Source organism: Cynoglossus semilaevis, chromosome 16, assembly GCF_000523025.1.
Source record: "Cynoglossus semilaevis isolate Cse_v1.0 chromosome 16, Cse_v1.0, whole genome shotgun sequence".
Classification (NCBI taxonomy): Eukaryota; Metazoa; Chordata; class Actinopteri; order Pleuronectiformes; family Cynoglossidae; genus Cynoglossus; species Cynoglossus semilaevis.
Genome location: NC_024322.1, coordinates 13,827,077 through 13,839,900, shown reverse-complemented (window position 1 = coordinate 13,839,900; position 12,824 = coordinate 13,827,077). Strand labels below are relative to the sequence as shown.

At 43.9% G+C, this 12,824-nt stretch overlaps 1 protein-coding gene across 2 annotated transcripts in view; it reads left to right on the top strand.

Annotated features, from left to right (window-relative positions):
* The window catches only part of LOC103392269 (SH3 domain-containing RING finger protein 3), a 90,602-nt gene that overhangs the window by 72,836 nt on the left and 4,942 nt on the right, over window positions 1-12,824 (top strand). For both annotated transcript variants that reach the window (XM_025063957.1, XM_008328844.3), the window contains 5 exons: window positions 1,373-1,681; window positions 2,239-2,354; window positions 4,788-4,958; window positions 8,290-8,582; window positions 11,267-11,592. In XM_025063957.1, coding sequence (XP_024919725.1) covers window positions 1,373-1,681; window positions 2,239-2,354; window positions 4,788-4,958; window positions 8,290-8,582; window positions 11,267-11,592 — 1,215 coding nt within the window. The remainder of the gene's footprint in view (window positions 1-1,372; window positions 1,682-2,238; window positions 2,355-4,787; window positions 4,959-8,289; window positions 8,583-11,266; window positions 11,593-12,824) is intronic.

Sequence of the window (12,824 nt, the reverse complement as noted above, 5' to 3'; positions counted from 1 at the left end):
ACGACAAATTTAAAAACTCAAATCACAACACTGATTTTCTTTTTTATTGAGAAAATTAACGTTTTGTTAACGTGACAGTGAACGCAGCGGCCGCTCCTAAACGCACCTCCACACGGAGGAGAGACGACACCAGTGATGCCGCACACAAACAACAGAACCCGGTGAAAGACCTGGTAAATCCGTCCATAACGCTCGTACTCCCTGTCGTATAATGGGAACTTCATTACATTCAACTAATGCCGTTGTATAATGATGCCATTAGCATTTCATTGATTCCTTAAGTTGGCCGCGCTCCTGCAGTTAGAGTTGGGCTGCCTTTCAAACTGAGGGCGAGGGTTCAATTCCAGGCTGCGCTAATTTATCCCTGACCAAAACACTTGACCTCACATTGGATGTGGAAGAGTGACTGGAGCGTGGAGAGGCGCTGTAGAACCACAGACCATTAACCATACCATCCATCCCCTTCACTGGCGCTTAATTCTCTCCAGGGTCATAGGAGGAGCTGGAGCCAATCCCAGCGGTCATAGGGCGAGGGCGGGGTCACACCGCCTGTCCGTCATAGAGCCACCCACAGAGACAAACAACCAGCCACACTCATTTATTCCTATGGTCAATTCATAGTGTCCAATTAAGTGAAGTCTTTGTGTGAAGAAAAAAAACAAATCTCTCACTCCGAGAACGCCAGCTAACGCTGTGAAAAAGGACGGTCAGGGACCGCTCTCTACGCCCGCGTGACCTTTACCGTCTGATTATAGATGATTATGCTAATTGGTTGCAAATGACAATAATAATAAAATGTTAACTGTACCATCATTTCACTCCGAAGGTAAAAGAGCAAACACTCATGTGACCTTATCAGGAATCAACACACGAGTAAAACCACACGCTGTACCTGAGCCGTCAGAACGATGATGATGATGATGATGACGATGATGATGAAAATGTGTTTTTTTTCTCCTCTTGAACGATCTTTATTGTGTAATATTTTCTGTGTGTGTGTGTGTGGAGGAGGCAGACGGCTGTTTGAAAACCCATTTATATAAAAGCTGACACTCAGCTCAGCCTGAGGCTCTGAGTGAAGAGGATGACACAGTGTGATGGTCAGATTCTCCACAGCTACAGTATCCTTCAGAGATACTTTACTGTAGAACTGCACTTCAAACTGCAGTACACGTGATGAGCAGTGATTAGGTCGATGGATTACTGCAGTAAACCAACCATGTCATCAGAAATGTCTGTGTAGGTTCTCAGTCATCGAGGGCGACTGGACGGAGTGGGTCTTCAGGAAACCGACTCCAGTTGCCCTCGATGTAAATATTTTCGGATCAACAGAACTGTTTTTAAATCGTTTCCTCTCCTCTCCTCTCTCCAGTTAAATGAAACAGCCAAGCAGCTAATGGAGATCGACAAACCTCAGCCAGCTAACGTGCCGGGGCCAAGCTCCGAGCCGGCACCTTTGGGCCCCTGCTCCCCCGGCCCCTCGCCGGGCTCCTCTCCGTCCAACGGGAACGGCTCCAGTCACCGACGAGGCGAAGGGAAGAAAAACGCCAAAAAGAGACACTCGTTTACAGCGCTGTCCGTCACCCACAGGGCGGCGCAGCTCAACAACAGGCACAGCATGGAGATCTCCCACCCCGTCCTCATCAGCTCCTCCGACCCCAGAGCTGCCGCACGCATCCAGGTGTGGACACGCCCGCTGTCTCTGTGGTTCAAGTCGCTCCTTAAACCATCAGTAGTTCATCGACAACGTTTAGTAGCATTTTCACTGTTGCATTTTTAATGTTGTATAGTCAGCCTTCAAGCACATATCAAAAGTGTTGTGCGTTTTAGCATTTTCACTGTTGCATTTTTAATGTTATATAGTCAGCCTTCAAGCACATACACACCAGCTCTCTCTCTCCCTCTCTCTCCCTCTCTCTCTCTCTCTCTCTCTCTCTCTCTGAGGACACGGTCCCTGATCGCCGGCTCTGACAGTTTCATATAAACACCATCATTTCTCTCTTTCGACAACCTTCAAGTACACCAGCGTTTCTTTTTTTTTTTTTTTTTTTTTTTTACACCTGTTGCCTCTGGTTGCAACGACACCTGAGTTCAATGTATTTTTCTTGTCTGGGAATCGTACCCAGGATGCATACTAAGAAGCTGATAAGGATGCAGGAACGATCTGGACTGCAAAAAAACCCCTTCATTCATTTTCAGTGAAAACCACTCATGTTGTGTCTCGCCGTCTGTCCCCAGGATGCGTCTCCCCCCGGTCCCTCTCCCTCCTCGGCAGGGGTACAGGTGCCTCCCAAAGTGGCATCAATAACCTCTGAGCTGCTGGCCCATGCCAAGGTGCAGCTGCCACTCAACATGTGAGTACACCTCAGGGTGCTGTCAACACACTCCACCTGCAGCCTGAGACGCTCCTCACAGCTGCCTGTTCTGTCTTATCAAACTGGATCTGTGCCCGAGATACAAATATGGTTTTTGAGAGCGCCTCCTGGCTGTGGTAAAAATATTCCTCCTTTTGTTCTCGGAGATACTGGCCGCGTTCCACCGGCTATGCAGCTACATTTACACCTCCACTGGTCAAGAAAGAACGCCCTCAGAAAGGACGGACACACACACAGGCACGGTTAGATCTGTGTCTCGTCTATGCTAATGTTTAGTCAGGGTGAAATTCTTTGGTTTTTGTTTGAACAGTTTTTGTCAGATGTTCTCGCTCAAATCTGTTCACCTCAGGATTTTAGGATTAGGGATAATACTTCACTCTGTTACTGTGGTACAAATACTTGTACACATGTAAGTCCCTAATACTGGATCAGCCTTACAGCAGGAAGTGATGTTTTTCGATATTTTAAGAACTTTGAAATTGAGAATCCTCTCTGAATGTGTGGAAATAATCGTTAATTTTCAACTAAATATGATCGGAAATATTTCATCGCTATTTTTTCATTTGACTCTCTTTGACCTTCGACTTCAATCTTACACTTATAGTGGTTCATTAGTGCAGTGGTTATCACGCCTCCCTTATGCATCTGCCTTGAATGCAAAAAGTGCAGGGTTCAAACCACACAGGAACCGCATACGTAATAGTGCCTCCAGTGGCAGACTGCGTGAGTTGCAAAGACTCACACTGAATTTCCCAATTTTGCGACAAATAAGGCACTCTTCCAGTACTAGTATCAGCCCTTTGTATTGGCTCCATGTTGACAGATGATATTTATTTTTGTGAATGGACCAAATTTAAACATCATCCATTTTGATTCACCTCTAGTAAATTTCAGTTTTATTCTTTGTTGGTGGATAAAAAAAGAAAAAATAAGTGCAAAGATAAAGCGATAAACGTTAATCTCTTAAACTGCCGCTCTTCCCTGTGTCGAAATCAGACTCCAAAGCTCCGAGGCCACGGGGGGAACACGATTACTGAGTTTATTTTAAATATATCTCCACAAATGTGCCCGGAAATTAAATTCATTTGCAACGCCCGACTGTCACATCTGTAATGTGACTAACTGTGCACAGAGGAACAACTTCACGGGCTGCAGTTAGACGCTGTGTCACGCAGCTCAAACAGGCCAGCAGTCAATTTAGGAGATTGAAAGATTCAAAGCTGTAAAAATGTTCTCCATCCGATCGACGGATGTTAACGTTGTCACTGTATTGTCACTTGTTTACTCAGCTCTAGACGACTGGTGAGGTGCCAAGTGCTTTTATAACTTACCTTGTAATTAATGTACCAGGAGCAGGAGCCGGAAATACATCGTCTAAAAAGAGATCTTCAACTTGTATCTCCGTGGCAGAGCAGTTTGCGTCTTAGACCTTGAGAGTCGAACTGTTTGGATACTTTCTTTGAGGAAAGTGCTGACATTCGCTAAGCCCCTCGCCTCCTTCCGAGTTGAGAATTAAGTTTGAGGATTATAACAGAAGTGCTTTACATCAATCAGGGCCAAGGTGAGGGCGTAAGGTAAGCAGTTCACCGTATCCTGCCTACAGGGTTAGGCCACAGTCACATTCAATAAAAATGTGATGTTTAGTGAAGTTCTGCTGCTCACACAAATCCTATCCCACACACACACACACACACACACACACACACACGTGTACATAAATCAAGTCACGCGTTCACAAATGTTCGTCAGGAGCTGATGAGGTCAGACGTTTCCATCTTGACCTGGCAACCTTGTCTGTTGCCATGGGGAGGCAGGAGACGGTCCCTGCATCTGTTACCATGGCAACGGGAGGCAGTGCATATAGGGCTTGTTTACTCTCTGGTCATATTGTTTTCTGTTAGACTCTGACACCACATACAACCTGTGTCTCCCAGCGACGGCGACAGAAACTAATTTATATGTTAAACCCTGGGGGAAATACAACAACGCTCAGCAAATAAACAAATTAACAGACAGTGGAGGGTTGCCAGATCCTGTATTATTCAGTTTTACCTGTTGCCGGGCATGTTAACAACATGGTTCTGCTATAATGAAAAAATATATATAAAAACACAGGTGTGTGCAGTTTTTGTACATGTATTAAAATGTGGGGTTTACCTGCAGGTATTTCCCCTTCCTTGGCCTATTGGTGGCGCTAAGTTATGATAAAAAAAGCGTATTTGTTGTATAACTCACTTAAAAAGGTGTCATTTTAGCCTTTGACTGTTTTGTTTTGATTTCCAAATTGATCTTCTAAGTCAGCCGATGAGCGATGACATTGTTTCTGCACAATGTAACTCACTGTTGAGGTGAATTGCCTCCAAGAGAGATTTTGATTTTTTTTTTCTCCTTCACTCTTGTTTTTCTTCCCAGATATTTGGCACTTTACGCCTACAAGCCCCAGAAGGCTGACGAGCTCGAACTAAGGAAAGGCGAGATGTATCGAGTGACAGAGAAATGTCAGGACGGCTGGTTCAAAGGCACCTCACTGAGAACAGGTGCCTCCGGTGTCTTTCCTGGGAACTACGTCACCCCGGTGTCCAGGTGAGTGATCTCCGGCTTTAGGGTGGCGCCCGCGGCTACTCTGATGGCGGGGGAAGTATCGTCTTCACATCCGGATAAAACGAAGTAGCAATCAAAGTAGTATCACGTATGGGAAACAGTTGTGATGACTTCAGGATAGAACAGAGAACCACAACTTTTACTTCACTGGAACCTAGTCCTGCTCTACTGGCATTATCACCACTAGAATGTGGAGGTCAACTCTGATTGGACCACGGTCTGACATCACAAATAACCCTGGGACTGCTTTAGTTCTGCTGGTGGCTGATAGAAGGAAATGATTCCTAAAATGAGGACCTGGGACGATGCTGTTGAAGCGACTCCCTCTCATTATTACTCTATGGGCGACGTGAAAACATTGTCGGCAGCTGATATTGTTGTCTGCCTCTCGCTCAGTGATGCAGGAAAAAAAAGGCAGAAAAGTATAAACCGGGGAGATTAGGGATAATGGATAGAAAAGAAGCAAAAGTGAAATAAAAGAGAAGGAGATAATGAGACCATGAGAAGAGCGATGTGATACTTTGGGAGACGCCGCTGATATGTGACACATAAAAAGATGAAAGGGAAGGGAATTAGATTGAAGAAAGAAAATAGTGGGGAAATCACTAAGATGACGATAAAGACCGAGAGTGGAGTTAAGGAGGCGACGGATGAGGTGGCAGTGAAACAGCAGGGGGCCCTCCACTGGGAATGAACGCTGGCCTCATGCTTTACAGGTATAGGGAGAGAGGGACGGGGAGAGAGAGAGAGGGAGAGAGAGAGGGAGGGAGAGGGTGGGTGAGGACGAGAGACTAATCAAAAGAGAGGCAATTTGTTATTTCTATTCTCTCCTTCTTACTCCACCCCCAGCCTCACACCTCTTCCCCTCTTTTGTCTGCAGTGCAGCTCAGAAATTTCTCAATATGATAATGAGTGGCTGACACACACAGACTGACACACACACACACACACACACGCACGCACACACAGACAGCCAGTGCATGCTGAATGTATTGATGTCGTTCTTTGTCACCAAACTGCCGTTGAACATGAACCGTTAGCTCGACGCCAGTGTTTCAGATGAAAATTAGCAGATTATAAATAATCTGGTTTAAAGGTGGACTAGGTCAGATTTAACACATTTAACCCTCTCATGACACAGACACAGGAACATGGAAGTTTTTGTCGCTCGCTTTGACCCCTCATGGTCCTGCGCCGGCCAGGAATCAAACTGGCAACCCTCTAGTCCTTTAACAGCAATTTGGCTAAATTAAAATGTTGGTAAAGAACTTTTTTTGCACGTCATTATCATTTTTCATAAGCTACATCCTGAAGAAGCTCACGAGACGATGTGTGAAAAGTTAACGTTCGAGCGAGATCCATATCCTGTTGCGCTAATGAACTCGTCTGTGGACTGCGTTGCCTTTTCCTCAGATTTTCACAGGGTTCTTGCTAACTTGTAAAACAATGTCTTCAAACTGACACTGTCACCACTTTGGACAAAAGAAATATCAATAAAACAAAGAATTACATTTCTTAAAATGATAAATAGAAATTAAACTAAATTAAGACCAGAAAGTGAGCAGAGCTTTAAGTATTTGAATTAGGCCTAATAACAACACTAGTCTTAATAGGTTAACACTTAATAAGTGTGTCTGAAAGATAGAAACCAGCTGTGAGGTCTACATAAATATCGACCACCCTGAAATACATCAGGTCTTTAAAGTTACCCACAGGAAATAATCCTTTTTTTAAAAAAACTAAAAAAACAACCCTCACATCAGGAAAAAATACTAAAAAATCATGTGTTTTTTTTCCACGTTTGTTTGAAAGAGCTCGTGAATAACGTCGGTGTTTTCTGCTCGTACAGTAGAATCACGCGCACGGAGAAAGTCATAACTCGGCGTGTGTTTGACAGAAAGTCGATGGGCAGCCGTGAGGGTGTGAATACCGCTGTGTCAATAATGTTCGGCTCCCTCTTCTTGCCATTCAGCACTCTGCAGACGGAAACATGAGCAGCCTGCAGCTCCATACATGTTACAGCAGGACTCGATGTTACGCTGATCCACCCGTCAGATAATAGCGCTGAAATCGCTCACCCTGACAAAGCATAATGGTACCGTTTGCAGCTCCCGCCCTGCTATTATGAAGAAAACCACTGGTGATTAACATTTTGTTCAAAACAAGTGAGCCCACACTCATGTTAGTGGCTTTCTGAGGCTGAGCCAAGGCACATTGTTGCTTTGAATTAAATGCTATTTTTACGTCCTCGTTGGCACAATGGAGGGTTAGCACCACATCCTGTCTCAGATGTATCATAACCACGTCACCATGTCTGGTTCTGATACATTTCACTTTAAACCGCACATCTTACCATTACGTAGAGGCTGGAGGAAAAAGTCGTAGATCATGTCAGACCTGTCAGGTCTCTGGGCACAGTGGGTGTCTGCCTGTCTGTCCCACAGGAGTGGAGCTCTTTGACAAATTTGGACTTTGATCAATGTGGATTCCATTAGACTAGAGCTTGTTTTGGGTTTTTTTTGCAGTCATTTTTTTTTTCAAAAATATACCACATAATCTTACATATAATAGATGCAAGAATTAAAATGACTTATACAGTAGATGGATTAACTAACACAGTGATTCTTAACCATAGGGTCGTGGCACAAAGTTTGGCAGCCAGCACCCCCTGGAGGGCCACAAAAAATCTTTCAGATTTGTCCTGTGGGACACCAGAGATATGTTGTCCAAGTGAAGCTCAGTTACAGTGCAATTTTTGACCAAATGGTGGCAGTAATGCACTAGTCAGTTCTTTTACACGCTCCAATATACAGTGAAGAAGACAGTCTTCTTCTCTGCACCAGCTGTAGCATGGAGTATGGAGTATGGAGTACTGGAGTAGTATGGAGAAGTATTAACCCCCGCCCCTCTAAAGCAGTGTTTCCCAAACTTTTTTTTTGGCAACCCATATTTTAAAAGTCACAAACCTTCACGACCCAAGTCAACAGACATTATTCGATAATTCCTGAGAAACATGATGCTAGATGACCCCCAAAAAACCTCTTGCGACCCATCTAAGGGGTCGCCGACCCAGTCTTTGGGAAACAATGCTCTAGCGGCTACATTAGTGCGTAGGTACCATCTCAACTTCATCAAATCTAATATTTAGTGAGTCCCTGCTTCGTAGTGTAACAATTGGGCCAAAGTTTTAGGTTTGTAACCAATTATCATGCATTGTTATGAAAACAAGATCGGCTTCTTGAAAAAAATAAAAAATATGCTGTGATTATGGGGAACTTTTAATGAAACCTCCAACACTCTCTCTCCTCCAAAGGGCACCGTTTGGAGTCGGCTCTCCCCGGAGCTCATGCCTCTCCAGTCCAGTCGGTCCAAGCGGAGGTGGTGGAAATGGATGTGGGCAGGTGGGAAATAAAACCTCGGACCCTTCGTCCCCGGGGGCACCTGGCCCCTCTTTGCCCCGTCCCTCCACCCCACTGATAAGCTCTGCCAACACCATTAGCACCGTCAGCCCCGCCTCCTCGCCACAAAGTGCCGCCGCCCAGCTGAAAAACTGTCTGCGCTCCAGCCAACACTCGACCAACCAGGCTCGCACCTCAATGCAGCTGGGTGAGCAGAAACAAACACACACACACACACACACACACTGGGTGAACATGCTGATGTAGAAATGAAACGACTGATGCGGATGACGAAGAGGAGAGAGGAGAGGTGACTCCTGTTACAACCCTCCCCCTCCTCACCCCCCTCCCACCCCAGAGACGTGTAAAGTAGGAGTTATTTATGACACGGAGACTCGTCTCCGTCTGGTTTTCCTCCAAACTTCCTCCTCTGCAACATCAGCCGCCTGCAGCCCTCGGCAGCCAGGAGGCGCTCCACAGGAGCACGGTGCAGGTCTGTGGGGACCTGGCAACATTTTACTGGCCTGGTCTCTCATTACAGAATAATAGAATATTGATCGGCCATTAATTCAAGACGCCTCTACAGTATGAAGGAGGAAAAAAAAAACCTTGTCAGCCGATGATGTGAGAGGCTGGTTCATTCTCCAGGCTCTTCAGTCTGGACGGCCATGTGTAAAGATGAAACAGAAAAATAATAAAAATAAAAAACATTGGATTCATATCCTTAAAGGTACAGAGTGATTTAGATGATAAATAAAAAAAAAATACAATTCTCAGGTGGAGAGACAGTCCACTGAGTTGACATGTTGAGCAGGTGGATTCTGGTCCATTGAGTACAGTACAGTACAGTGCAGTACAGAACAGTACAGTACAGAACAGTACAGTACAGTACAGTACAGTACTCTAAAGTGAACACCATGATGAAAACCTGTGTTCAACTCAGTGACAGATAAAACTCTTCATATCTGTACAATAATCACACACTCATCGCTGCGTTTGTGCGACGCGGGGCCTGCTAAGTGTTAGCCTCGCGCTTCACTCTTGTCTATTTGTTACATTCAAGTATTCCTTTTCTTCTTCTTCTTCTTCTTCTTTGTGTGTCTTCTGTCTCCCTGAGAAAATAATGTTGGAGCTCAAAGAGTACACGCTGCCAAACCAATGACGAGACACACACACACACACACGCTGAAACAGCTACACACATTCAGACAAGTGTGTGCACCGACATTCACATCGGCGCAAATGAGCCGAGACTCAAAGAGACGAGACGATGATGTCATTTTGTGTGGGTCTCTGTGTGTGTGTGTATGTTTCTGGTGTAACTGTACTAGTGGGGACACTTTTTTTGCTGGTTTTCTGGTGTAACTATACTAGTGGGGACATTTTTTTTTGCTGGTCCCTACAGACTGAGAGGATATTTTGAGGTTTGAGATTTAGTTTGGAGAAAGGATTAGAGCTGGGGTCAGATTATGGTTTGTTATGGATTATGATCAGGCCTTGGTTTGGAGATGGATTAGGACTGAGAATGGATCTCTGAAATCTTTTTTTGTCGTCTGGGGTTTTTTAAGTGAAGAGCTCCAAAAACACAAAAAAACAATATGTGTGTGTATCTTTGTGGAGGATTACTATTGTTTTAGGGACCGTTGCACGAGATTTAATTTGGAGTTAGGATTAACGGTGCAGATTGAATCTTGAGATAAGGCTTGTATCTGTAAAAAAAAGAGTGAGAATAAGAGTCTGCGGAATGTGTTTTTTTTTTCGTAAAATGCAGAAAAACATAGGCTTGTGTGTGTGTGTGTGTGTGTGTGTGTCTTTTTGTTTTATGGAGGCGTAATGACAGAGCTTCATGGTTCACTTTCTCCACCCTTTTTCTGTTTCCTTTCTCCCACAAACTCACACACACACACAGACATATGAACATCCACACACACACACACACACACACTCACTCACACATGCATGCATCTGGTACTCATTACAAAATAAAGTATGCACACAGTTCTGGCATTTAGTGGTTTTTTTAACTCGGCCAGTTTCGTCTCTCTGTGGATTTCTGTCCGAGCGCTGCACTCGGGAAGAGCAGGTGGCTCCAAGAGTGTGTGTGTGTGTGTGTGTGTGTGTATTTTATGTGTCCACATGAACTCCAAATGTCCTCCTCCAAAGTGAAGGATGAAAAATGCCCTAAACATTTAAGAGTTTCCTTCTGTCTGCGTTCCAGCCTCAGGTTAAACTTTGATTTGTTTCGTTTTCCTCCAGTGTTCCACAGAAAGAGACGAGTGTGTGTAGCATGAACTTTAAAAAACACAAATATTACTCGTTACATTTCTGTTCACTGTAGTCGTTCAATTCTGCTTGATTTCCCCCAGTGCATGCTGGGAACGGGCTGGGAACGTTATTTGAATACAGCTCTTCAGAATAAGTGTGTCGAGTGTCTTTTTATCTCCTCGTACAGTGTCAGGATATCGGTTTTATATGTGGCAGCGGCTTTTGTCAATGTGTGGGCGTTGAACTCTCCTTTAATGCAAATGAGTTCATTGTAGTTTTTTTTTTTAACAAAAGTTCAGATGAAAGTTGTACCTAAGAAAACTGTGGTAGGAATTATTAATTGAAAATTAGGACATTGGTCCTATTTTACTACTATATAGCAGTGGTCCCCAACCCCTGGGCCGTGGACCCACACCGGTCCGTGGGTCAGTTGGTATCAGGCCGCTCAGAAAGAATACATAATTGAGATTATTTTTAGTTTTATTTATTATCTGATTCTGAACTTATTTTATTTTGATTTACCAGATGTTTAAAAAAAAAAATAAAGTCAAATTTTAAATATTCACACAGAGCTGAGTATAAGACTTTATGTGTTGCTATAATTGAGACATTTTCCTTTCCTTTCAGTCCACAGCCCACCAGCCAGAAGCCCAGAGCGCCCCACGGTGGCCGTTTACCCCCTCCGATCTCAGAGCTCCTCCCCCTCACGTTGCCCGGGACAGTCGGGTCGCCCTCACTCCATGGTTTCTCCTGGATCCAGTTTAGGACCCTCACCCCTGTCTTCGCCCGCCTCCCGGCCCCTCCTCCCGCTCTCGTCTCCGTTATCGTGTCTCACGCCTCCCAACGTGTCAGCAGTGCTCCTCAACGGAGAGCCAGTCATTCCCCTTCAGCCTCCCTCACCCGGACCCTCCCACGTCCACACCCAGGGCACCCTCGCTCCCAAGGCCGAGAAGGTGAGTCTCAAACTCTCAGTCTTTATTGATTTTAAATCCATATAGAAGAGCCCGATCCAATACCTGATGTCGTATTGGTTTGTTTTGAGTCTGTGATGCTGCTGATAGGTTAGAAACATCATGGATTAGAGCCAATCAGAAGCAGAGGAGGCCAGGTCTCTGAGCAGAAAACCAGGTCTTCAACCTGGTGCCAGAGAAGCTTGAGAAGAACGGTTTCTGTCAGAACCAGAGGATGAAGTCAAAAATGAAAAAATCAAGGAATGACAGTAAAGAAAAATAGACAGAGAATTCCAGAAAATTCTAGGTTCATTTTAAGACAATACTTCAAAATAAAAAAATAAAAATCATGAAATTGATATATTAAAATATTCATTGAAGTTGAATTGAAAACAAAGCCAGTAGAGGTCACTGCAGTTGACACTTGTACTGTGCAGAGACACTTTATGAATACTGATAAGTTAAAGGTTAACAGTCACACACAAAAACACAAAAGATGTTTTGAAAAATTGAGATCAACTTTTAGTTTGTTTTTAACATTAAAAATGTGTCTTTTATTTCCGTCTGTACAATAAATAGATGAAAAGGATTAAATTAAATTTTACTTCTGTACAATAAATAGATGAAAAGGATTTTTATTACATTTTACCCTGACTGTAGGGAATTAAAGACAATAGAAGAAAATTTAAAACAAAAATCACAATTTTGGTCCAGTTAAAACAGCGCCTCCTTCTAAGTGGAGCTGCGCGGCGTTGATTGTTTTCTCATTAACCAACGTAGTCGATAAAGAGTCCAAAAATAGTTTCCGTTACAATTTTCAAGCTGTTGACTTTAAATTGCTTTTGTGCAATCAACGCCAGATAAAATAAAAATATATTGATTTGCCGGCAACAACAGCAATTACCACCTGAGGCACAAAACCAAGAAGATGTGTGGTGGTTTTGATTAAATACAGTTTAAATAATAAAAAAATATAAATATTCTGAAGCTGAAGTTGCTGCCATTTGATGAAACAGTTTTTCACTCAATCATGTCCCACCGTGAGACGGATGTTCACGTTGTTGAATTGTTGACTTTAAAATGGGATCCAACTGAGTTGGAGCCACACGGTGGAACAGGGGGTTTTTGGCATGCCTTACAGCCAAATGTATATTCTGGTTTGGTACTATGGTTTCCTCCGATGGTCCAAAAACATGCAGAATTAGTTGTTCAGGTGTGAATGAATATATATACAG